This window comes from Trichechus manatus, unplaced genomic scaffold (genome assembly GCF_000243295.1).
Source record: "Trichechus manatus latirostris isolate Lorelei unplaced genomic scaffold, TriManLat1.0 scaffold00163, whole genome shotgun sequence".
Taxonomy (NCBI): Eukaryota; Metazoa; Chordata; class Mammalia; order Sirenia; family Trichechidae; genus Trichechus; species Trichechus manatus.
Genome location: NW_004444099.1, coordinates 2,623,225 through 2,649,805, shown reverse-complemented (window position 1 = coordinate 2,649,805; position 26,581 = coordinate 2,623,225). Strand labels below are relative to the sequence as shown.

Sequence of the window (26,581 nt, the reverse complement as noted above, 5' to 3'; positions counted from 1 at the left end):
TAAAACAATATGTGTACTGACTGTTTAATGAGAAACTATTTGTTCTGTAAACCTTCATCTAAAGTACGATAAAAAAAATTAAAAGAAAAAAGTTGCTTTGGCTATTCAGGGTCTCTTGTCTTTCCATATAAAACTGAGAATCAGTTTTTCCACTTCAGTAAGGAATGCTGCTGGAATTTTGATCGAAATTACATTGTATCTGTAGATTGCTTTGTGTAGTATTGACATCTTGACTATAGTAAGTCTTCCAATCTTTTTGTATAGTAACATTTATTTTTTTCTATTTTTTAAAAAATCTTTTTTACCAGTATGATTGAGTATATATGTGAAATTCAATAAAAGAAAAAATAACTGCAAAAAAAAAATACCATTTACAATAGCCCCCAAGAAGATAAAATACTTAGGAATAAATCCAACCAGAAATGTAAAAGACCTACACAAAGAAAAATACAAGACACTACTGCAAGAAACCAAAAGAGACCTACGTAAGTGGAAAAACATACCTTGCTCATGGATAGGAAGAGTCAACATCGTGAAAATGTCAATTCTACCCAAAGTGATCTACAGATACAATGCAATCCCAATCCAAATTCCCGTGCCATTTTTTAACGAGACAGAGAAACAAATCACCTACTTCATATGGTAAGGGAAGAGGCCCCGGATAAGTAAAGCATTACTGAAGAAGAAGAACAAAGTGGGAGGCCTCACACTATCTGATTTTAGAACCTATCATACTGCCACGGTAGTCAAAACAGCCTGGTCTGGTACAACAACAGATACATAGACCAATGGAACAGAATTGAGAATCCAGATGTAAATTCATGCTCCTATGAGTGGCTGATATTTGACAAAGGCCCAAAGTCTGTTAAATGGGGGAAAAGACAGTCTCTTTAACAAATAATACTGGCCTAATTGGATATCCATCTGCAAAAAACTAAAACAAGACCCATACCTCACACCATGTACAAAAACTAACTCAAAATGGATCAAAGACCTAAATATAAAATCTAGAATGATAAAGATCATGGAAAAAAAATTGAGACAATGAAAGGAGCCCTAATACATGACATAAACAGAATACAAAACATAAGTAACATGCACAAACACCAGAAGAGAAACTAGATAACTGGGAGCTCCTAAAAATCAAACACTTATGGTCATCAGAAGACTTCACCAAAAGAGTAAAAAGACAACCTACAGACTGGGAAAAAATTTTGGGCTACGACATAACTGATCAGGGTCTAAGCTCTAAAATCTACAAGATACTGTAAAACCTCAACAACAAAAAGACAAATAACCAATTAAAAAACGGGCAAAGGATATGAACAGGCTCTTCAGCAAAGAAGACATTCAAGTGGCTAACAGATACATGAGGAAATGCTCATCATCATTAGTCATTAGAGAAATGCAAATCAAAACTACAGTGAGAAACCATCTCACCCAACAAGGCTAGCATTAATCCAAAAAACACAAAATAATGAATGTTGGAGAGATTGTGGAGAGAGTGGAACACTTATACACTGCTGGTGGGAATGTAAAATGGTACAACCACTTTGGAAATCGATTTGGTGCTTCCTTAAAAAGCTAGAAATAGAAGTACCATACGGTCCAGCAATCCCACTCCTTGGAATATATCCTAGAGAAATAAGAGCCATCACACGAATAGATACATGTACACTCATGTTCATTGCAGCACCATTCACAATAGCAAAGAGATGAAAACAACCTAGATGCCCATCAACAGAAGAATGGATAAACAAGTTATGGTATATTCACATAATGGAATACTATGCAATGATAAAGAACAATGATGAATCCACTAAACATCTTACAACATGGATGAATCTGGAAGGCATTATGCTTAGTGAAATTAGTCGCAAAAGGACAAATATTATATGAGACCACTATTATAAGCACTCAAGAAAAGGTTTAAACACAGAAGAAAACATTCTTTGATGGTTACAAGGGTGGGGAGAGAAGGAGGGAGGAATTTACTAACTAGATAGTAGACAAGAATTATCTTAGGTGAAGGGAAGGACAACACACACTACAGATGAAGTCAGCACAACTGGACTAAACCAAAAACTAAGAAGTTTACTGAACAGAACCAAACACTGCAAGGGATAGAGTAGCAGGGCGGGGGTCTTGGGACCATAGTTTTGGGGGTCATCGAGGTCAATTGGTATAACAAAGTTAATTAAGAAAATGTTCTGCATCTCATCTTGGTGAGTGGCATCTGGGATCTTAAAAGCTATCGAGCAGCCATCTAAGATGGATCAATTCATCCCAACCCACCTGGAGCAAAGGAGAATGAAGAACACCAAAGACACAAGGAAAATGTTAGCCGAGCAGATAAATGGGCCACATAAAACAGAGACTCCATCAGCCTGAGACCAGAAGAATTAGATGGTGCCCGGCTACCACCAATGACTGCCCTGATAGCAAACACTACAGAGAGTCCCTGACGGAGCAAAGAAAAGTGTGGTGCGGAACTCAAATTCACGTAAATAGACCAGACTTAATGGTCTGACTGAGACTAGAGGAACCCCAGAACACATGACCCCCAGACTCTGTTAATCCAGAACTAAAACCATTTCTGAATCCAACTCTTCAGACAAAGATTAGACTGGACAATAAAACATAAACTAATACTCATGAAGAGTGTGCTTCTTAGTTCAAGCAGATACACAAGACTAAATTGGTGGCTCCTGTCTGGAGGCATGATGAGAAGGCAGAAAAGCATAGGAGCTGGTTGGAGGGACATGGGAAACCCAGGTTGGAAAGGGGGACTGTGCTGTACCATTATAGGGATTGCAACTAGGGTCACATAACAATATGTGTATAGATTTTTGTATGAGAAATTAACTTGAGCTGTAAACTTTCACGTAAAGCACAATTAAAAAAAAAAAAGTTAAGAAACTGAATCCAGTAGGGGTGATCCTGGGAATGCAAGGCTGGCTCAACATTAAAAAAATCAATCAATGTAATTCACCATTTTAACAGACTAAACAAGAAAAAATATAGTTAATATGCATTTATGATTAAAAAAATCAGCAAACTAGATATAAAAGGCAACTTCCTACACCTGATAAAGAACATCTACAGAAAACTTGCAGCTAATATATTTAATGGTGAAAGACTAACTACTTCCTCCTAATGAAGGAACAAGGCAATGATGTCTGTGCTCATCACTCCCATTCAACCGTGTATTGGAAATCACAGCCAGTACCATAAGGCAAGAAAAAGAAATAAAAGACATACAGATTTGAAAAGAAGTAAACTATCTTTATCCTGAGAAAACATGATTGTTTATGTAAAAAAATCTCAAAGAATCTACAAAAACTCCCAGAATTAGTAAGTGAGTTCAACAAGATCACAAGATACTAGGTTAATATGAAAAATCAATTATATTTTTATATTCTAATAATGCACTATTAGAATTTGAAATTTAGAAACAAAACCATTTACAATAGCACCAAAAAAAATATTTAGGTATAAATCTAACATGATATGTACAGGATGTGTATGCTGAAAGCTCTAAAACACTGATGAAAGAAATCAAAGATCAGAAGAAATATGCTCTGTTCATGGACTGGAAGATTCAGTATTGTTATTATGTCAGTTCTCTCTAAATTGATCTATAGATTCAATACAATCCCAGTTAAAATTCCAGCAAGATTTTTTAGATAGATATGGACAGGCTAATGAGCCCTGGTGGCACAGCGGTTAAAGTGCTCAGCTGCTAAACAAAAGGTCAGCAGTTCAAACCCACTAGCTGCTCTGCAAAAGAAAGATGTGGCAATCTGCTTCTGTAAAGATTTATAGCCTTGGAAACCCTATGGGGCAGTTCTACTCGTCGCAATGAGTCGGAATCAACTTGATGGCAGTGGGTTTGGTTTGGTTTGGTATAGACAGCCTGAATCTAAAATTTTATATGGAAAAGCAAAGGAACTAGAATAGACAAAACAATTTTGAAAAAGAACAAAGTTGGAGGACTAGCACTACCTGACTTGAAGATTTACCATAAAGCTACACAATAAAGACAGCGTGGTATTGGTGAAAGGATAGAAATATGCATCAAAGGAACAGAATACAGTCCAGAAAAAGACCCAAATAAATATGACCAGTTGATTTTTGACAAAGGTGTAAAGGCAATTCAACAGAGAAAGGATAGTCTTTTCAACAAATGGAAATGGAACAAATAGATAACCATTAGTAAGAAATAAAAAAACTAAAAACCACCTTGACGAATACCTCACACCTTAAACAAAAACCCAATATGAAGCACAGGCCGAAATATAAAATTGTAAAATCTCTAGAAGAAAAGTACAAAGAAATATTTGAGACCTTGGGTTAGACAAAGAATTCTTAGATCTGACACCAAAAGCATAATACATTAAAAAATATGCATGTATATATACACACACATATACAGTAAATAGATCTTCACAATATTAAAACCTTTTGCTCTGCAAATGACATTTTTAAGAGAATGACAGATAAGCTACAGACTAGGATAAATATTTGCAAATTACATATCTAACAAAGGACTTTCATCCAGAATATACAAAGAACTTGCAAAACTCAAAATAACAATAAACAACCCAGTTTCTAAACTGGGCATCTTATTTGCAACAAACATGGTTCTGCAGAGCAGTGATGAAAGGATGGTCTTTTTCAAATCCAATAAAGGTCTAATCTCTAAAATATATAGGAAAATCCAATACCACTACAATAAAAAGACAAATAATCCAATTAAAAAACGGGCAAAGGATATGAACAGACACTTCACCAAAGAAGACACTCAGGCAACTAACAGACACATGAGGAAATGCTCGAGATCACTAGCCATTAGAGAAACATAAATCAAAACTATAATGAGATAACATCTCACCCTGACATTACTGACACAAATCAAAAAAACAGAAAATAACAAATGTTGGAGTGGCTGCAGGGAGCTTGGAATTCTTATGCACTGCTGGTGGGAATGTAAAATGGTACAAACATTTTGGAAAATAATATGGCACTTCCTTAAAAAGCTAGAAACAGAAACACCATACGATCCAGCAATCCCACTCCTAGGAATATAGGAAGAAATTAGAGCCATCACACAAACAGATATATGCACAGCCATGTTCATTGCAGCATTATTCACAACAGCAAAAAGATGGAAACAACCTAAGTGCCCATCAACAAGTGAATGGATAAACAAACTATGGTACATACACACAATGGAATACTACCCAACAATAAAGAACAATGATGAATCTGCAAAACATCTCACAACATGGCTGAATCTGGAGGGCATTATGCTGAGTGTTAATAAGTCAATCACAAAAGGACAAATACTGTATGAGACCGCTATTATAAAAAGTCAAGAAAAGGTTTACACATAGAAAGAAACAATCTTTGTTGGTTACTAGGGAGGGGAGTGGTGGGGAAGGAAAAACACTAAATAGAAAATAGCAAGCAGTAACTTTGGTAAAGGGTAAGATAGTACACAGTTCTGGGGCAGTCTGCACAACTTGACCAAGGCAAGGTCATGGAAGCTTCATAGACACATCCAAACTCTCTGAGGGACCAAATTACTGGGCTGAGGGCTGGGGACCATGGTCTCGGGGGACATCTAGCTCAACTGTCAGAACATAGTTTATAAAGAAAATGTTCTACATTCTACTTTGGTGAGTAGTGTCTGGGGTCTTAAAAGTTTGTGAGTGACCATCTAAGATACTTCACTAGTCTCACGCCATCTGGAGCAAGGGACAATGAAGAAAACCAAAGACACAAGGGAAAGATTAGACCAAAGGACTAATTGCCCACAACCACCACAGCCGCCACCAGACTGAGTTCAGCACAACTAGATGGTGACGGGCTACCACCTACTGCTCTGACAGGGATCACAATCGAGTGTCCCAGACAGAACTGAAGAAAAATGTAGAACAAAATTCTAACTCACAAAAAAATACCAGACTTACTGGTCTGACAGAGATTGGAGAAACCCCAAGAGTGTGGACCCTGGACACCCATTTAACTCAGTACTGAAGTCACTCCTGAGGGTCACCCTTCAGCCAAAGATTAGACAGGGCCATAAAACAAAACTAGACTAAATGGTCACACCATTTAGACAGGAAAGGACAGGAAGGCTGGTAACAGGAACCCAAGGTTGAGAGGGGGAGAGTGTTGACATGTTGTGAGGTTGGCAGCCAATGTCACAAAACAATATGTGTATTAACTGTTTAATGAAAAACTAATTTGCCCTGTAAACCTTCATCTAAAACACAATAAAAAAAAGGATGTTCTTTTTAATAGGGTCTGGGTCAATTTGATATCTATCTAGAGAGACTCAATTCCTACCTCACAATATACACAAAAATCAATTTCAGGTAGACTATAGATTTAAACCCCCATGCATCTGTCAGTTTTTCGTACTGTGGAGGCTTGTGTGTTGCTGTGATGCTGGAAGCTGTGCCACTGGTATTCAAATACCAGCAGGGTCACCCATGGTGGACAGGTTTCAACTTAGCTTCCAGGTTAAGACAGACTAGGCAGAAGGATCTGGCAGTTTACTTCTGAAAAGAATTAGCCAGTGAAAACCTTATGAACAGCAGCAGAACATTGTCTGATATAGTGCTGAAGATGAGCCCCTCAGGTTGGAAGGCACTCAAAACACGACTGAGGAAGAACTGCCTCCTCAAAGTAGAGTCAATCCTAATGACGTGGATGGAGTCAAGCTTTTGGGACCTTCATCTGCTGATGTGCCATGACTCAAAATGAGAAGAAATACCCGAAAATATCCATTAATAATCAAAACATGGAATGTATGAAGTATCAATATAGGAAAATTGGAAATCGTCAAAAATGAAATGGACACATAAAAATTAATATCCTAGGCATTAATGAGCTGAAATGGACTGGTATTGGCCATTTTGAATCAGACAATCATATGGTCTGCTATGCTGGGAATGACAACTTGAAGAGGGATGGTGTTGCATTCATCTTCAAAAAGAACATTTCAAGATCTATCCTGAAGTACAAGGGTGTCAGTGATAGTATAATATCCATATGCCTACAAGGAAGACCAGTTAATATGACTATTATTCAAATTTATGCACCAACCACTAAGGCCAAAGATAAAGAAACTGAAGATTTTTACTAACTTCTGCAGTCTGAAATTGATCGAATCAGGATGCATTAATAATTAACGGTGATTGGAACGTGAAAGTTGGAAACAAAGAAGGATCAGTAGTTGGAAACTAGGGCCTTTGTGACAGAAATGATGCTGGAGATTGCCTGATAGAATTTTGCAAGACCAATGACTTCTTCACTGCAGACACCTTTTTTCAACAACATACATGGCAACTGTACACATTGACCTCGCCAGATGGAATATACAGGAATCAAATTGACTACATCTGTGGAAGGAGACGATGGAAAAGCTCAATATCATCAGTCAGAACAAGGCAGGGGCTGACTGCAGAACAGACCATCAACTGCTCATATGCAAGTTCAAGTTGAAGCTGAAGAAAATTAGAACAAGTCCACAAGAGCCAAAGTACGACCTTGAGGATATCCCACCTGAATTTAGAGACCATCTCAAGAATAGTTTTGACATTGAATATTAATGACTGAGGACCAGATGAGTTGTGGAATGACATCAAGGACATCATATGTGAAGAAAGCAAGAGGTCATTAAAAAGACAGGAAAGAAAGACCAAAACAGATGTCAGAAGAGACTCTGAAACTTGCTCTTGAATATTGAGTAGCTAAAGAAATGGAAGAAATGATGAAGTAAAAGAGCTGAACAGAATATTTCAAAGGGAGGCTCAAGCAGACAAAGTAAAGCATCATAATGACACGTGCAAAGACCTGGAATTACAAAACCAAAAGGGACGAATATGCTCAGCATTTCTCAAGCTAAAAAAACTGAAGAAAAAATTCAAGCCTTGAGCTGCAATACTGAAGGATTCTATGGAGAAAATATTAAACGACCGTGGTACGATTAATTACTTTTATGTGTGGCCTTTCCAGCCATGGTCTTGTAACTCCTACCCAGGTGATTGTGTGATAGGGTAATTGTGGTCTACCAAGAGGATAGGTCAGTTTTCCCTTAAAAGAGAGCCAATTCTAGAGCAGAGAAGGGAACCTACCACCAAGGAAGGAGAGACCAGCAGGAGAGACCCAGCAGCTGGGGATGGCGTGGTGGGCTTTCTGGCCCACAGAGAAAGCTGAGTGCCTTTGGACAGAGACTGTGGGCCAGGGAGAGGCATGCCTGCAAGCACAGCTGGAGAGAGGCTGTCCTGATCAAAGAACTGTATCCTGAGTGTTCCTGAGCCTGAATTGTAACTGTTACTTCCCTTATAATAAACCTTGTAATGGTGAGTATGGTCTTTGAGTTCTTTGTGGCCACTGCAATGAGTTATTGAACCCAGCAGAGAAGTAGAGAGTGCTGTGTGAGGGACAGCTGGTGTCAGAATTAGTAAAGATGGCAGGGAGAGGAGGATTGTCTGGCCTCCACCTCATGGGAGTCAGCCTTGTGCTGTTGATCTTGGTTCTCTTTCTCCCTTGTGGGGTTGCTGGAGTTCAGACACCTCCTCCATGCCGTTTGTACAATGATGCAGGAAGTATCAAAAGAAGATGGAAAGAATATACAGAGTCACTATACCAAAAAGAATTGGTCGATGTTCAACCATTTCGGGAGGTAGCATATGATGAGGAAATGATGATACTGAAGGAAGGGGTCCAAGCTGCACTGAAGGCATTGGCAAAAAACAAACCTCCAGGAACTGACGGAATACCAATTGAGATGTTTCAGCAAACGGATGCAGTGCTGGAAGTGCTCACTCATCTATGCCAAGAAATTTGGAAGACAGCTACCTGGCTAACCGACTGCAAGAGATTCATATTTGTGCCCATTCCAAAGAAAGTGATCCAACCGAATGTTGAAATTATCAAACGATATCACTAATATCATACGAAAGTAAAATATTGTTGAAGATCATTCAAAAGCGGCTGCAGCAGTACATCAACAGGGAAGTGCCAGAAATTCAAGCCAGATTTAGAAGAGTACGTGGAACAAGGGATATCACTGCTGATGTCAGGTGGATCCTGGCTGAAAGCAGAGAATACCAGAAAGATGTTTTCCTGTGTTTAATTGACTATGCAAAGGCATTCAACTGTGTGAGTCATAACTGTGGGTAACATTGTGAAGAATGAGAATTCCAGAGCACTTAATCGTGCTCATGAGCGAATCTGTACACAGATCAAGAGGCAGTCGTTTGAACAGAACCAGGGGATACTGTGTGGTTTAAAGTTAGGAAAGGTGTGCATCAGGGTTGTATCCTTTCACCATACTTATTCAATCTGTATGCTAAGCAAATAATCCAAGAAGCTGGACTGTATGAAGAAGTACGCAGCATCAGGATTGCAGGAAGAGTTATTAACAACTTGCCTGATGCAGATGACACACAAACTTGCTTGCTGACGGTGAAGAGGACTTGAAGCACGTACTGATGAAGATGAAAGACCTCAGTCTTCAGTATGGATTACATCTCAGCATAAAGAAAACAAAAATCCTCACGACCGAACCAATAAGCAACATCATGATAAACAGAGAAAAGATTGAAGTTGTCAAGGATTTCATTTTACTTGGATCCACAATCAACACACACGGCAGCAGAAGTCAAGAAATCAAAGGACGCATTGCATTGGGCAATCTGCTGCAAATGATCTCTTTAAAGCAAAGATGTCACCTTGAAGACTAAGGTGCACCTGACCCAAGCCATCGTGTCGTGTCTTCAATCACCTCATACGCATGTGAAAGCTGCACGATGAATAAGGAAGACTGAAGAAGAATTGATGCCTTTGAATTGTGGTGTTTGCAAAGCATATTGAATATACCATGGACTGCCAAAAGAACAAACAAATCTGTCGTACAGCTAGAATGCTCCCTAGAAGCAAGGAGGGCGAGAATACTTCTCACATACTTTGGACGTGTTATCAGGAGAGATCAGTCCCTGGAGGACATCATGCTTGGTAAAGTAGAGGGTCAGCAAAAAAAGAGGAAGAGCCTCAACGAGATGGATTGACATAGTGGCTGCAGCAATGGGCTCAAGCATAACAATGATTTTGAGGATGGAGCAGGACAGGGCAGTGTTTCATTCTGTTGTACATAGGGTCGCTATGAGTCGGAAATGACTCCATGGAACCTAACAACAACAACATAGATTTAAATGTGAAAGCAAAACAGTAAAGCTTCTAGAATATCAAGAATAGCTCATGACCTCAATGTAAGGAAACACTTCTTAAATAAAACACACACCCATAAAAAACTATTAAAAAAATTGATAAATTTGTCTACATTAAAATGAATACTTCTGTTTATCAAAAGACACCATTAAAGGGATGGATCAATTAAGTGAAAGGCTAACAGGAGATTTTTTATGAAGGCATAGTAGATGGATCCAGTGAGACCACACCTTAGCCTAGGCACACAGCTAGACTACATTTTCATGGTAGTCATTGTCTTTTATTTGTCCTCAACTCCATTCTGTTACCCCGAAAGATATAATTTTACAGGCCTCCCTGTGTGTAACTATATGACTGATTTTGCTGAACATGAGGAGAAAGATTAGTAAGTGCCACTTCCAGGAGTGACCCATAAAACGCTTCAACAGATGTTACTTCATTTCTGTTGCCTGTCCAATGGCCGAGCTATGAGATAGAAGGAACAAGGGTTTTCTTGGTTACTTTTTGGAGGAAAACCACCCAAAAGCCATCTGATGAAAAACAGCAAGGTTGGATTATTGTGTGAGCAAGAAATAAACTTTTGCATTTAGCTACTGAAAATTGCAAATTATTTATTATGGCAGTCTACCCTGACTAATATAACTATGACGGTAGTTTTTGTTTTTTTGGACCCTGGATCTTCTCAGTAATGCCTGGGGAGATGCTGCAGTGGAGACTAGGGTAGGCTTATTCAACCAGAACAGCCATGTTTTTATATATTTAATACATGTAATCTATAAGTCTATTTGTGAACAATATGGAGTGATAACCATTGTGAAGACTTTAAAAGGCACAAAAGGTTTCACAGCAAATCTTCACCCCTTTGTCCTTCAGTTTCTAGTAGCAACTTCTGCTACCCACTTCCTGAATTATATATGTGTGTGTGTGTGTGTGTGTATGTGTCTGTATATATATGGATCCCTAGTGGCACAGTGGTTAAGTGCTTGGCTGCTAAGCAAACAGTCGGGGATTTGAACCTGCCAACCACTCAGCAGGAAAAAGATGTGGCAGTCTGCTTCTGTAAAGATTTATAGCCTTGGAAACCCTGTGGGGCAGTTCTACGTTGTACTATAGGGTCGCTATTAGTCGGAATAGACTCGATGGCAGTTGTTTTGGTTTTTGGTATATATATATACATATATTTTTTAAAATATACAAATGGTAGCATAGTATAGTATTTACTGTCTTGATTTTTTCACTTAATTATTGTCTTGAGGATTATTCATATCAACACAAATAGAGCTTTGAAATGTTTTACAGTTGCATTTTATTCTATTGTATGGGTGCACTCTAATATCTTAAACCAGTTCATCATTGATGGACAACTGGTGTATTTCCAATCTTTTACTATTACCAATAATGGTGCAATGAACAGCCTTAAGATATGTTGTTTTACACATATGCAAGTACTTCATCTGTAAGACATGTTCCTAGAATTTGAATTGCCAAATTAAAAAGTATATACATTTTACATTTTGATAAATAGTGTCAAATTGCCTTCCATGGAGTTGTACTAATTTACGCTTCTGCTATCACAATATGAGGGGGCCTAGTTCTTCACACTCTTGGTTCTTTGCTAATTTGATATGTGAAAAATGGTATCTCATTGTAGATTAATGTGTATTTCTCTTATTATGAGTGAGGTTTTACATCTTTCACATGTTTAAAAGCTACTTGATTTCCCTTTTCTGTGAACTGAACTCATTTTCAACTGGGCTATCCATCTTTTACTTATTGGTTGGTGAGAGTCTTTTAATTATTAAAGGGAATGTATCTATATTGCATAATAGAGTTAAGACCATTCAACAGATGGAATCTGCAGCTAAAAACCAAAGTTCGAAAATCATTGCCTATGTTACTTTGCACCTGGCCTTGCTAATAAAAGCCTGCCCACCCTCACTTTCCCTTGGGAATGTTCGTCACTTAGAGCCCAAGCCAGCGTTACTTACCCTGCATAGTTGAAGTTCTAGGTTAGAGTTTCACAACCATGATACTATTTGGGTTGGATAATTTTGGCTGACATTTTTGCCTGATAATTCTTTGTTGTGAGGGGCTGTCCTCTACATTGTAGAATGTTTAGCAGCATCCCTGGTTGCTAGATGCCACTAGTAGACCCTCCCCTCTAGCTGTGACAACGAACAACGTCTCCTGATTGTCAAATGTGCCCCAGGGAGAAGAGGTATGAAAATTGCCCCAATTAAAAATCACTTATCTAGGTCTACATATTGTTGGTGGAAGGCAGTTTATTTGCTATAGTTTGGAAGTCCCACACAGCTACCCAGACAGTGTTTGATAAGGTGCAGAATACTAAGCTCTGTAGGGAAGCTCAAAACTTGTTTTTTAACCTAGTTAAAAAGATAAAATTACATATGTGAAACCATGAAAGAATAGTATCTACTGAACATGTGGTATACCATCACTGTGTGCCGTCAAGTTGATTCTGACTCATAGTGACCCTATAGGACAGAGGAGAACTGCATAGGATTTCCTAGGTGTAATCTTTACAAGACTCCCATGGAGGCGCTGTGTTCGAACCACCAACCTTTTGGTTAGTAGCCAAGTGTTTAACCACTGCATTACCCAGACTCCTTGTAATATACCTAGGAAATTTAAAAAGAATAGGTGTAAGACAGGAAAGCTTGCCAACTGCTTGGCCCTCACAGGGGTTTGATTAGATCACCAGAGCCCCAGGGACTAGCCTCTGTCTTACAGTTTCAAAAACTGGTTATTCTTTACCTTTTAAATTAAAAAAAAAAAGTACTCAGTTTAATATATCCAATTTTAACAAGAAATATTTATAGATGTCTCTTCAACCCTCCTGTCTTAGTCATCTAGTACTGTTATAACAGAAACACCATAGGTAGATGGCTTTAACAAACAGAAGTTTATTCTCTCACAGTCTAGTAAGCTAGAAGTCTGAATTCAGGGCACCAGCTCCAGGCGAAGGCTCTCTCTCTCTGATGGCTCTGGAGGAAGGTCCTTGTCATCAATCTTCCCCTGGTCTAGGAGTGTCTCAGATCAGGGACCCTGGATCTAAAGGACACACTCTGCTCCTGGCACTACTTTCTTGGTAGTATGAGGTCCCCCTCCTCTCTGCTCCCTTCTCTTTTTTATATCTCAAAAAAGATTGACTCAAGATACAACCTAATCCTGTAGATTGAATCCTGCCTCATTAACATAACTGCTTTTAATCCTGCCTCATTACATCATAGATGTAGGATTTACAACACACAGGAAAATCACATCAGATGATAAAATAGGACAATCATATAATACTGGGAATCATGGCCTAGCCAAGTTGACACACATTTTGGGGGGACATAATTCAATCCATATGCACTCCCTCCATCAAGGGATATTAGAATGTTAACATTTTGATATGTAACTTTCTCTACTTTTCCCAAGTCTCTGCAGCTATATTTGCTTATAGGTTTTTTTTTTAATGATAAAAAGGGGTATTTATTAAATAATAGATCATATATACCATTACTGTGCATCTTGCTTTTGTCACTCATAGTGTATCATAAACATTCCTCAATAACAGTTACGGATGTTACAGATCTTTTTAATGGTTGCATAATATTCCACAACATGTGTGCACCATAATTTGATCAAGTTTCCTATTGATGGATGTCTGGATTGTTTTTTGACTTTTATTCCAGCAACATCAATGCCACAATAAACGTCTTGTATTTATATTCTTACATATTCACAATTTAATTTCCTTAAGATAAATATTCTCCACATGGGATTCTGGATTGAAATGCATGTGTATATTTATAATATTTTCAGATTACTTTCCAACACTATAATAGCAATTTATGAGAGTATGTTTCCCCATATCCTGGTTAGCAATAGACGGTAATTTTTTTTTTTTTTCCTATTTGAGGAGGTGAAAAATTATACCTCATTGTTTTAACTGCATACTCCTGACTACTAATAGGGTGAGCATATTTTACATTTGTATGTAGTCAAACGTATTTATCTATTTAACAGTTCCTGTCTTGCTTAAGTTCGTTTCACCCAAAGCTATATAAATATTCTCCTAAAATGTCATCAGATATTTTCATTGTTGTATTTTTTTCATTTAGACCTTTAACCCACCCACAATTAATTTTTTAATATAATGTCAGGTAGGGATCTGCATTTGTATTCTTCCAGATTGATAATCCATTTTTTCAATACCGTTTTATTCATACCCAGAGTCCGCACCAATTACCTTACTAACAATAGTCACTCAAGACTGATATCAAAGCTGTAAAGCCAATTTATCAGTTTATAGAAATAGCACTGCCAAGTTAGCCAGAATATTAATGTTGGCTCTTTGAACATTTTCTCCTCAGTGGGAAATTCTTTATGTAAAGTTCTTCCCTGGAGAAGGACATCATGCTTGGTAAAGTAGAGGGCCAACAAAAAAGAGGAAGACCCTCAACAAGATGGATCGACACAGTGGCTGCAACAATGGGCTCAAACATAACAGTGATTGTGAGGATGGCGCAGGATCAGGCAGTGTTTCATTCGGTTATACACAGGATTGCTATGAGTCAGAACGGACCTGACAGCATCTAACAACAACAAAGCCAAATTACTACTGAAGGCTGCTTAGGGGTGTTAGGGTAAGAAACAGTTAAACAATCTTAATAACTACTGTCAAAAGTCTATGACAGCCCAATGCACCTATCTCCACCCTATCAACTAAGGTGCCAGATCTCATGTCATCAGTTTTACTAACTCTCTTGCCTGAACTGTGCTGCAGACAAACAGACAAGTTTCTTGCCTTGTTTCTTGCCTCTTTTTCTAGTATCCATGTTGACCATCACCCTTCATTCAGTACTTCTTTTCCTATATGGAAATCTTCATTTAGATTTTTTTATTCATTTTTGTATGCTTTTTCTCATTCCTTCAACAAATATATGTGCCAGTTCCTGTGCTAGAGAGCTGATAATTGAGAGGTGAACCAGATGAACAAAATTCCTGCTGTAATTGGGGGAGACAATCAATAACACATATAAAGAAAAAAAATAAGTTAAATAAGATAGGATAATATACTCTACAATAGACTGAAAAGGAGTAGGGCGCAATCGGTAAGTGCTCAACTGCTAACTGAAAGGTTGGCTATTTGAACCCTCAGAAGTGCCTCAGAAGAAAGGCCTGGCAATTTGCTTCTGTAAAGATTACAGCTAAGAAAACCCTATGGGGCAGTTCTACTCTGTCACATGGGGTCACTATGAGTTGGACTCGACTCAATGGCACCCAACAACAACACTCCAGGGACAGAGGTACAGGCAAAACATAACAAATATGTGGCAGACATGTATTTAAGAAGTGCTTCCAGAATTATCTTATACACATAAACTAATAGGTAAATATGGTCTCCTTCCCACATCCCACTCCCTTTATTCGCTATACTGTATATACTGTTCTGCATCTTGTACTGTGCAGCTTAGCGATCATTCCACGAGAAAGAGTTGTTCCTCATTTTTTAATGCTTCTTATTATGATAAAGTGCAATTTGGAGTATACTAATGATAAAAAATAATTACAAGAAGGGCAAGGCCAGATTCATGGTTGAAGCAGAAAAACTGAATCTGAAGTTGCAGGCTATAGGGATTAGGGAATGACTTGAGTTTTAGGCAAGTAGTTCTCAACCACTGGTAGGTGAGGCATCTAGTTGGGAGTTGTTTTTTCTTGTCATACAATTGTCTCTTGCTTATTCTACTACCATGCGGAACCCATCTCCGACCTTTCAGCACACTAGCAATCATACTGATCACATAGCATTTCTTGTAATTCATAAACAGTAGCCAAGTGTCTCTGATGAACAATAAATACAAATAAATGAATAATGGGACGTCCATACACTTACAAACATCTTCCTCAAAATAAAATGGGGAATTTTGTTTCTATTTTGATGGGATAACAACTCTCAACAATTTACATATTACATCCTACTGTGGTCGAGAATCAATTTATGCAATATTTTGTAGGGTAAAACAAAGGGGGAGTGAACAGGGCTAAGGATGTTAGCTAGGAGGGGTGAGGTGCTTATGTAGTTAGAAACTGAAGTGTAAGAGGGAAGGAAAGACAATAGGATTTGGTCACTGGTTAGAGGGGATCAATCTGAAGAAAAACTTCGAAGATGATTTCAAGATTTCTAGGATGGGAGATTATCACTTTCAGAAGTGAAGTGACCAATTGTAAGCAGATTCTCAGGTTACTTTGAGATACTAAGACTTTTGGACTTAGATGGGATCTTGCCCTCTGCTGCTGACATCGGATGACATCGGACTCTGGCTATGAGGGACCTCCACTGACTTTGAAAACGTGGTCAAGCCTTTCTCCTGAGACCATTATTAAAAGGTAAAAAGCCTTAAGTCTAAAGATTGGGACTCTAACCATTGAATTAAAATTGTAATTGTTAATTCTCATTCTCTGGTTCTAAAAATGGTATCTTGAGGTCTTCCATGCCTTGCGATGACTACCTTGCAATACGCTAAATGAGTTTATGCATGATAAACTTAAGCATTTCTTTATTCATGTTTAAAATTAAATTCCACAAGGCAAGTGTCTTTCCAGGAGGACACATGCCTTTAAGGATTTGACAATCTACACTTCACAAGTGACGGAGACAGGGGGAAAAAATTGACAAAGGAGAGAACCAAACCAAAAAACCCGTTGCCCTCCAGTCGATTCCGACTCATCGCGACCGGAGAAGAAAATGAACCCAAAGAAGAGCTGTCAGAACGGTGTGAGGAGGGTGTCAGGGAGCTTCTGTGTCCTTCTGCCGTTACTCTTACCAAAAAACAAAACAGAAACGATTATCCATAGTATTTCAGGTAGCAAAGCTTTAGCCAGCTTCATTCCTTATCGAATCTCAGGAACTAAATTTTAACCCTTAGCTAAATCTAGACAAGACTAAGCCAAGGTTTGCACTTCAGGCATTCGTGCAAACGCGCAGCGTAAACCAAAGCTCGAGCCATCCAGACCGCACTGCTTTCAGGGGGCGGTTTGAAAGAGAAGTTGTGAAGGCGGCGAAGGGGCGAGTTTGCCTGCAGAACGCGCCGGCCACCGAGGGGCGGGGCCGCGGGCTGCCGGGGCTGCGTAGCTTCTGGCCCACGCCGAAGGGGGGATCGCGGCGGCACGGCCCCAACCTCCGCCCGCCACGTGACCTGTCGTGTTGTGGTCCAGCCCGAGCGGGTGGTGGGAGCGGCGGGAGGGCGGGGGCGGCGAGGGGGCGGGGCACGTGACAGGGTTTAAATCTCCCGCAGCCAGAGCCGCGGGGGCGCCAGTGCCGCGCGTCGAGCGGGAGGAGAGGAGGCGAGGGAGGAGGGCCAGAGAGGCAGTTGGAAGATGGCGGACGAGGCGGCGCTCGTCCTTCCGCCTGGCAGCTCCCCCTCGGCTGCAGCAGCGGCCGAAAGGGAGGCCGCGTCGCCGCCCGCCGGAGAGCCACTTCGCAAGAGGCCGCGAAGAGACGTCCCCGGCCTCGGGCGGAGCCCGGGTGAGCCTAGCGGGGCGGCCCCCGAGCGTGAAGTTCCGGCGGCGGCTGGGGGCTGCCCTGCGGCGCCGCTGTGGCGGGAGGTGGCGGCGGCGGGCGAGGAGCGGGAGGCCCAGGCGGCGGCCGTGGCGACCGGAGAAGACAATGGGCTAGGCCTGCAGGGCCTATCGCGGGAGCCGCCACAGGTCGACGACTTCGACGACGACGACGACGACGACGACGGCGAGGAGGAGGAAGAGGCAGCGGCGGCGGCGATTGGGTACCGAGGTGCGCAAGGGCGCGGGCGGCCGGGACTGCGCATCCCCTCCTCCCTCCTCCGGGGCCCCTCCTGGGGTGGGTCGGGGGGGTCTCTGGGGCCGGGCTAGGAGGTGGGGCGACTCTGCGGCGGAATGTTCTTTTCCACCTCGCTCTTCCACTCCGTTGCGTACCTTCGGCGTAGCCGGTCGGGCTGCGGGAGCGATCCGCGGGCTCGCGGGCTCGCTGGCTCCCTCCTCTCTGTCCCTCTTTCTGTCTGCGGCCCGCCGAGCGGCTCCACGCTTTGCGTAGCCGCTGGGCTGAGAAGCTCTTGCAGTTGGCTTTAAAATAAGTTTTCTTCCTCCTCCTACTGTTTTAGCATATTACTTTTGTTAAAGATTTTTGCTTTTTGCCCACCTTCCATAGCACAGTTAAGTCCGCCAAGTTTTGCCTGTCCCATTGATCGACCTTTGCCATTGCCTTTGCAACCTGACACCTGTTCAGTTTACTTTTTTTTTTTTTTTGGGCCTATATTTTTAAACTTGAAGTATTACATTTTAAAGAACAAAGCTGTTTCTAAAGGCATAGCATGTAAAATTTAAATAACATGGCTGTCTCTAAAGAGATTACCCTTCTGTGATGCAATTAATAGTGGGCATAGAAAGCAATAGTACTTTTAAGAGTGTTTTTTATGAATATTGTTCTTTCTCTAATGATGTTCTTACAGTGATTTTTAGATTAGGTATAATGTTTGTGTATATGTGTGTATGTAACCCTGGCACAAAAATGGGCATTTCTGGCACCCTGAAGCAGATATATTAGGTACATATATCATGTCATCCATGAGGGTTTCATATTTTTGATCTCAGGAGTTTCTGTCTTGGATGGTCGTTCATCTGTATCAGTATTTTTATTAAGTCCAGTGGACCATTTGCTCATATGCAAATTAACATGTGCATAGGGATTAGATTAGTAAAACAGCCCCTGATGTCAAGAAATTGACAATTTAGTAGGGGAAACAATGCGCAGATGTCTTAAACCATGTCTAGTATTATACAAGGGTTAGAAGTGCAAATTGCAGCAGTTATATTTGAACTTATTTTTGTAAATTTCTATTTTTCATGAATGCCATTGTTTGTGATTGACAATTCAGTCTAACTAGGTTACTGCTTTTTGGTTTTGTTTTGATTTTCTTAAGTAGGGTCAATTTATTTCTAGATTTTGATGGACAAACTTAGATTCTGGGTAGCAGCCCTAAAGATGAGGATACTTTTATGAAAGGTGCAGGCTGACCTGTTAGGCATTCTTTACACGCATGGCATGAAAGTTTAAGTTGTCCATTAAATGAAAATCATTGTATCATAACCATTATAGGTCTTAATACATTTTAGATGCAGGTTGTTTCAGCAGCTTTCAGTTACTTTTGGCTTCTTTTGCAGATAACCTTCTATTCAGTGATGAAATTATCACCAATGGCTTTCATTCCTGTGACAGTGATGAGGATGATAGAGCCTCACATGCAAGCTCTAGTGACTGGACTCCAAGGCCACGGATAGGTATAATTTCAGAGCTATGCAGCTTTAAAGATTAAAAGTTTTTTATTTTTTTGTATTTTCCTTTTACGAGAATGAAAAATTTAATTCTGTGTCCCCTTGTACCCTGATGATGAGGTTCTTGGGAGCTTGGTGAGATTTAGTGTCAGCTTAGGGACAGTTTGAAGATCCTTGGATGGTGCATACGGTTTGTGCTTGGCTGCTAACTGAAAGGTTGGCAGTGTGAACCCACCTAGTGGCTCCAAGGAAGAAAGGCCTGGTGGTCGGCTTCCCTAAAGATTACAGCCAAGAAAACCCTAAGGGGCTCAGCTCTACTCGTAACACATGGGGTCGCCATGAGTCAGAATTGGGCTAGAGACAGTGTAGGGAAAGTTAGTGATTTTGGTTTTGTTTTTAAACGGCTCAGTCCTGTGGAAACTGACCTTTTTGCTGTTTCTCACACAGCCAGGTCCTTCTCATTCCTCAGGCCCTTTGCATTTATTTGTACCATCTGCCTGAATGTGCTTTCTCCTGTTAAATAGAGTGTCTTGCTCCCTCACTTCTTTTTAGCCCTTACTCAGAAGGCATCTCATTAGTGAGGCAGACGCTGACCACACTATCTAAAATTTACACTCCATCTCCTACCACCCAACCAACCCCCTTCATGTCATTTCTTTTTTTCTTCTTAACACTTAAGACTTCTTAATAAACTGTGTGTCTTATTTGTTTGTCTTTATTATTGTCTGTTTCTTGTGCTAGAATATAAACTCCATGGGGGCAGGGATTTTTTAAATTTATTTTTTATCATGCTTTAAGTGAAAGTTTACAGTTCAAGTCAGTTTCTTGTACAAAAATTTATACACACATTTGTTATGTGACCCTAGTTGCTCTCCCTACAATGTGACAGCACACTTCTCCATTCCACCCCAGATTTCTCGTGTCCATTCGACCAGTTCCTGTCCCTTTCTGCCTTCTCATCGTGCCTCTGGAGAGGAGCTACCCATTTAGTCTGTGTATCTACTTGAGTTAAGAAGCACTCCTCACGAGTGTCATTTTATGTCCCATAGTCTAGTCTAATTTTTGACTGAAGAGGTGACTTTGGGAATGGTTTTAGTTTTGGGCTGACAGAGAGTCCAAGGGCGGTGTCTTCCAGGGTCCCTCCAGTCTTAGTCAGACCATTAAGTCTGGTCAGAATTTGAGTTCTGTGGGGGCAGGGATTTTTGACTGATTTGTATGCTACTGTTTTGTTAAGTTCTAGGCCTAGAAAAGTACCTGGCACACGGTATGTGCTCAATAAATATTTATGAAATAGGTGAATGAAATAGGAAACTATTTTGAAGTAGAGAATGCTATCAGATTTTTATAACAAAGTCATAATATGCCCATCTTAAATGATCTTGTAATGTGCTGTCTTTCCATAGTGGCTTGACTCTTTAAACAGGTCGATGATTAGTTCCTCTTTAGTGTCTGTAACATTTGTTAAATTTTTTTTTTTTTCAGGCTAGGAAACTGATCTAAGAAATTTCAGGGAAAAGAACATTATTCTTAGTGACAGCATTGTATGTATTGTTTTGGAATATTTGTTAAAATCGATTTGAAGGTTATTAGTAGAAGAATTTTAAAAGACAGTAATTACATATAGATTTCTTTGTCTTTCCCTGACATCCTTAATGATAAATAGTATGGGCTTTCAGGGGTGGTCCTGGTGGCAACTAACAACAACGAAATCTTTTCTATATTGCTTTGTGATACCGTTTTGTAAATACTTTTGTTTTTAATAATGGTATATGTTTCTAGAATTTTAACATAAAAATTTTATTCTGGTAGTAATTAGTTTGACTCTTAAAATACATATGGCCTTTCCCCGGGTTATGAACTTTTGACTTGCCTACAACCTGTATTTACTGACTCCCGTAAAGCCTGTTATATTAAAAATATTAGGTACACGCAATGGTTTGTAATAATGAACAGTTGCTACTTTGTGACACATCAAAACATTATTATTACTGTATTATGTTAAAGATGTTTAAGTGTTTGTGGAAGTGTTTCTTTAATGTTTTGTGTGCATAGAAAGGTACACAATATACTATATACTAAGACAAACATTTGACCAACTGACGTACTTAACTGTTCTGACTTAACAGATTCGACTTAAAGACAAACTTGGGAACGGAAGTCGTTGGTAATCTGGGGACTGCCTGTACTTGATATTTCATGGCTAAAGGGACCAGCATAACTCTTGGTTAGGTTTCTCTCTAATGACTTGTGAAGTAGAATTCCTTGCATCTTTTCTCCTTGGGATTAGCATAGCTCTGAAGATGATGTGAGAATGAAGTACCTTTAAGTTGCATTTTCTTAATTTGCAAAAAACCTTGTAGATTCCTAACTTCAGAAAATAAATGAGATTTTGAATTACCTGGAAGTGGATTTGATCCAAGTCTTTTTACTCTTAATATAGGTCCATACACTTTTGTTCAGCAACACCTCATGATTGGAACAGACCCTCGAACAATTCTTAAAGATTTACTACCGGAAACAATTCCTCCACCTGAATTGGATGATATGACACTGTGGCAGATTGTTATTAATATCCTTTCAGAACCACCAAAAAGGAAAAAAAGAAAAGATATTAATACAATTGAAGATGCTGTGAAATTACTGCAAGAGTGCAAAAAAATAATAGTTCTAACTGGAGCTGGGGTATGTAAGATGTACTAAACACTTATGGGGGTGGGGTGTGACTTTTCCTATTAAGAAACATTTTTCTGCTTTAGAGGATGTATCCTAACTGATAATTGATGTGTGTGTTTGGAAACTGATAAAAAGTGTGTGCAAAGATGTATTAAATCACTAGTCAATAAAAGGGAGGTGATGGTTACGTATGTTCTTTCTTAAGCCGTTTCTAATCAAGAAGCATTTTTCTGGTTTAGAAGAATTTATACCTACATGATTTACGGGTGTGTATGTATTTGGAAACTGATAAAAAGAGAGCACAGCAGTGGTTGCTAAATTGGGTACGTTTTATTAAAAAAAAAAGTCTCTCCAACAATGTTAAGTATTTATTTCTCTTTATTTATAGGCAGCACAGTAAAGTAAGTGGAATTAAGGCAAGACTTTTACCTACATTATACCACAGCTCCTAAAAGAGGTGTGAGGGATTATAATTTGCTTGTGTTAAGGTGTGTAAGGCTCATGTGAAGAAATTGGGTCTTTGCTGGATCTTCCTATAGAAACCAGAAACCTAACTGGTATTCACAAATAGGGAATTGAGTTTTATTCATACAGAGTATGTTGCATATTGTGATAGTGATCAGAGCGACTGCTGGAGTAAAATTCAGTCCTGTTTTCTGCCATTTTGAGTTGTGGATTGAGTTATTTCATCTTATTTAGTCTTCAGTGATCAGCAAAAATAGTGATGCTTTGCTTCCAGGTGTGATTTAGACAAATTTGTTTTACTCTGAGGTCAAAGTGGAGTCAACTCTGGCAAAACTGTGAAATGAAAAAACTTCTGAAATCCCTGTTGGAAATGTTAGGGTTTCTTTATAGAAAAAATAGTGTCTAAATCTAGTTCTCAAAAAAAAAAAAGAATTGAAATATTGTACAGCAAAATTTTTAAAGAAATTACAGAAATTTAGTATTCTTTTTTTTTCCTGAATTTTATTTTGTTGTTGAGAATACACATAGCAAAACATACATCATTTCAGCAGTTTCTACATGTGCAGTTTAGTGACATTAATTACATTCTTTGATTTGTGCAACCATTCTCACCCTCCTTTTCTGAGTTGTTCCTCCCTCATTAACACAAACTCACTGCCTCCTAAGGTTCCTGTCTAATCTTTTGAGTTGCTGTTGTCAATTTTATCCCATATAGATAGTTCTTAAAACAGCATAATGCTCAAGGCAGACCTTTTTTTTACTAGTTAAGCTAAACTGTTGTTCAGTTTTAAGATGACTTCAGGAGATATTTTTGGTTTGAGGTTTAAAGATTATCTCAGGGCAATAGTTTCAGGGTTTTATCCATCCTTCATGGATCCAGAAAGTCTAGAGTCCATGAGAATTTGAAATTCCGTTCTGCATTTTCCTCGTTTGATCAGGATTCTTCTATGGAATCTTTGATCAAAATGTTCAGTAATGGTAGCTTGGCACCATCTAGTTCTTCTGGTCTCGTGGCAAAGGAAGCAGTTGTTCATGGAGACAGCCACACATTTCCATATCCTCCTATTCTTGACTCTCCTTCTTCCTCTGTTGCTCCAGGTGAATAGAGACCAATTGTTGTGCCTTGGATGGCCACTTGCAAGCTTATATGAGCCCAGGCACTACGCAATGAACTAGGAAGTAGAACAGAAGCGCTAGACACGTTATCAGGCCAATTAACTGGGATATCCCATGAAACCATGACCCTAAACCTCCAAACCACGGAACCAAATCCCATGAGGTATTTGGTTGTACATAAGCAACCTCAGCAGCTACTATTTTTTTTTTTAATCATTGTAAATGTATCTGTCACACAACTTTTGCCAATTCAACTTTTTACAGGTGTACAGCTTATTGACAGCGATTACAACAATCAGCTGTGCAACGCTATCCTTAATGTGATCTTTCTGTCACTGTTAACCCCCCCTTTCCCCCCTGCTAACCACTAATAAACTTTGTTCTTTATACGTCTGCCTTTTGTCTTTTTATGTAAGTGAGATTGTATAATATTTATCCTTTTGTGATTGCCTCATTTTAAATTTAGTATTCTTGAAGTAGTAAAACTCTGACCACATGTGACGTTTCTTTGGAAAAACTTGACAGTATAATAGAAGTTCTTGCCTGCTTTCTAATTAAATAATTGAAATTATTTACTCCCTTCTTTTAATCAGATCCTGTTTGTTTTAATTTGTTGGTTAAATGCTTAAAGATTTAAAATTAGCCTGACTAATCTCCACTGAAAACAGGAATATATGGTAGATTTAATTGTACTGGTTTATTTGGGTGTTTTATTTCTATTTGAAATTGGAGTAGGGTAGTATTTCTTTTTCCCAAAAGAAGTTTCAAACTAAAATTTTCTTTTTAACTCTTCCCTAAATATATGGTACGAGATCTAGTAATTATAAAGGTAGGAGATTTAATTGTACAAATTATGCCATGAATATTTCAGGTATCTGTTTCCTGTGGAATACCTGACTTCAGGTCAAGAGATGGTATTTATGCACGCCTTGCTGTTGACTTCCCAGACCTTCCAGATCCTCAAGCAATGTTTGATATTGAATATTTCAGAAAGGATCCAAGACCATTCTTCAAGTTTGCAAAGGTACTGAGAACTTTCCTAGTTGTGTTTTGGCCTCCTCATGCAAAGCATTTGCACGTATAGACTTCTTAATTTTGCCATTCATGGTCTAGTAAAACGGATGCTAGTACTGTTGTGGAGTAAGATCAGTGAATTAAAACACAGTCATTACAATCAGTGTTCCCTTTTTCCCAGAAGGAAGTATCATCCACTTTTCTTCATTTTAGGATTAAGTTTGTTTTCAGATAAGAGATTTTTGCATATTTTTCAAATTTGCACTTCAATTATGGTCTTCATTTGGTGTTACTTGGGCCTTTTTTAAAGAGATTAGTAGAGCATATAAAAGTAACACACTGTTTTGATTTTTAATAGTTTCTGTGGGTTATAAAAAGATACTTTAATATCTGTTTTGGTATGTTTGGTAATAGCCAGGTTTTAACACATGAGGATGTCCCTGAAAAATCACTTTGTGATTAGGGATGCAGGTTTTTAGGTTACATGTTAGTTAGCAGGTTGTAGAGGAGGCTTATTTAGCTCTAGTCTCTAGAGCTGCATTGTCCAGTTCAGAAGCCACTAGTCACGTATGACTTGAGTACTTCAAATGTGTTGAGATGTACTGTAAGTGAAGAACATAACATTTTGAAGAACTAGTATGGAAAAAAGAATGTAAAATATTTCGTTAATAAGTTTTATGTTGATTATATGTGGAAATGATAATGCTTTTGAAATTGAGTTTCATTAAAATTTCACCTGTTTTCACTCTTCTGATGTGGTTAGTAGAAAATTTAAAATTACAGATATGGCTAGCAATATATTTTTGTCAGACAGCACTGCTCTAGAATATAAAGTTTAGTATTACATTGTACCATTCCCAACAGGTTTTAGATGTTTGAAAAACTTTGTTTTTTTACTATAAAACCAAAAAACCAAACCGGTTGCCATTCGAGGCGATTCCGACTTATAGTGACCCTATAGGACAGAGTAGATCTGCCCCATAGGGTTTCCAAGGAGCGGCTGGGAGATTCGAACTGCTGACCTTTCAGTTAGCAGTCAGACTCTTAACTCCTGTGCCACTAGGGCTCCAGTACGCAATTAGACCAAAAACAAACGTGGGTATGTTTTGTCTGATGGAAACAAATTTTACAGTTGTTATTGCTAAATTTCAGTATGTGTGAAAAAACTATCTTTTTTATTATTAGTGACTTTTTTAGTGAATCTGGAAATTAAATTAGTGAGCCTGAATATTAAAGTGTGACTTGAGCTACTTTCGTACCATATGATCTGTTTACATAACTATAGGAAAAACTGCTAATTCGGAATTGGAATTGGTTTAAATTAGTGACTATCTTTAAAGAAAATTTTATTTCATTCAAGTAGAATATATAAATGGGCATTAGAGTAAAATGGAAAAATATGTGTATAAAATACTTTGAATACGTTTTAGTTGACAAAATGGAAAACTAAATTTGAGAAGTATTTCCAATCTAACAATTAACTTGAAATTTTGGAACTTCTTACTTCATGTGTCTGCAGTAGCGATGGTCAGCTATATCTAGCCTTTAGTTTCAAGTTTCTTCTCTCTCAGGACTTGAAGAGTGTTTGTTTCTAACATAATCTGACTGTGGAATAGAAGCAGACACCTGGTTCACACCTGGATTGAATAAATAATGTAAATAATTATTGGTGTGTTTTTTCCCCCTGAAATACAAGATTATGAACTAGTGAAGATTAATTGTTTTAACATACTGGTGCTGGCAGTACTCT

The 26,581-nt window shown here is 38.9% G+C and overlaps 1 protein-coding gene across 2 annotated transcripts in view; it reads left to right on the top strand.

Annotated features, from left to right (window-relative positions):
- Positions 1–17,587: 17,587 nt before the first annotated feature.
- The window catches only part of SIRT1 (sirtuin 1), a 32,396-nt gene continuing 23,402 nt past the window's right edge, over positions 17,588–26,581 (top strand). Inside the window, exons 1-4 of one of the 2 annotated variants that reach the window (XM_004386407.1) lie at positions 17,588–18,046; positions 19,453–19,569; positions 22,004–22,245; positions 24,689–24,841. In XM_004386407.1, coding sequence (XP_004386464.1) covers positions 17,635–18,046; positions 19,453–19,569; positions 22,004–22,245; positions 24,689–24,841 — 924 coding nt within the window. In that variant the 5' untranslated portion in view covers positions 17,588–17,634. Of the gene's footprint in view, positions 18,047–19,452; positions 19,570–22,003; positions 22,246–24,688; positions 24,842–26,581 lie in introns of those variants that run through there. The other variant, XM_023740786.1, reaches the window with a different exon arrangement.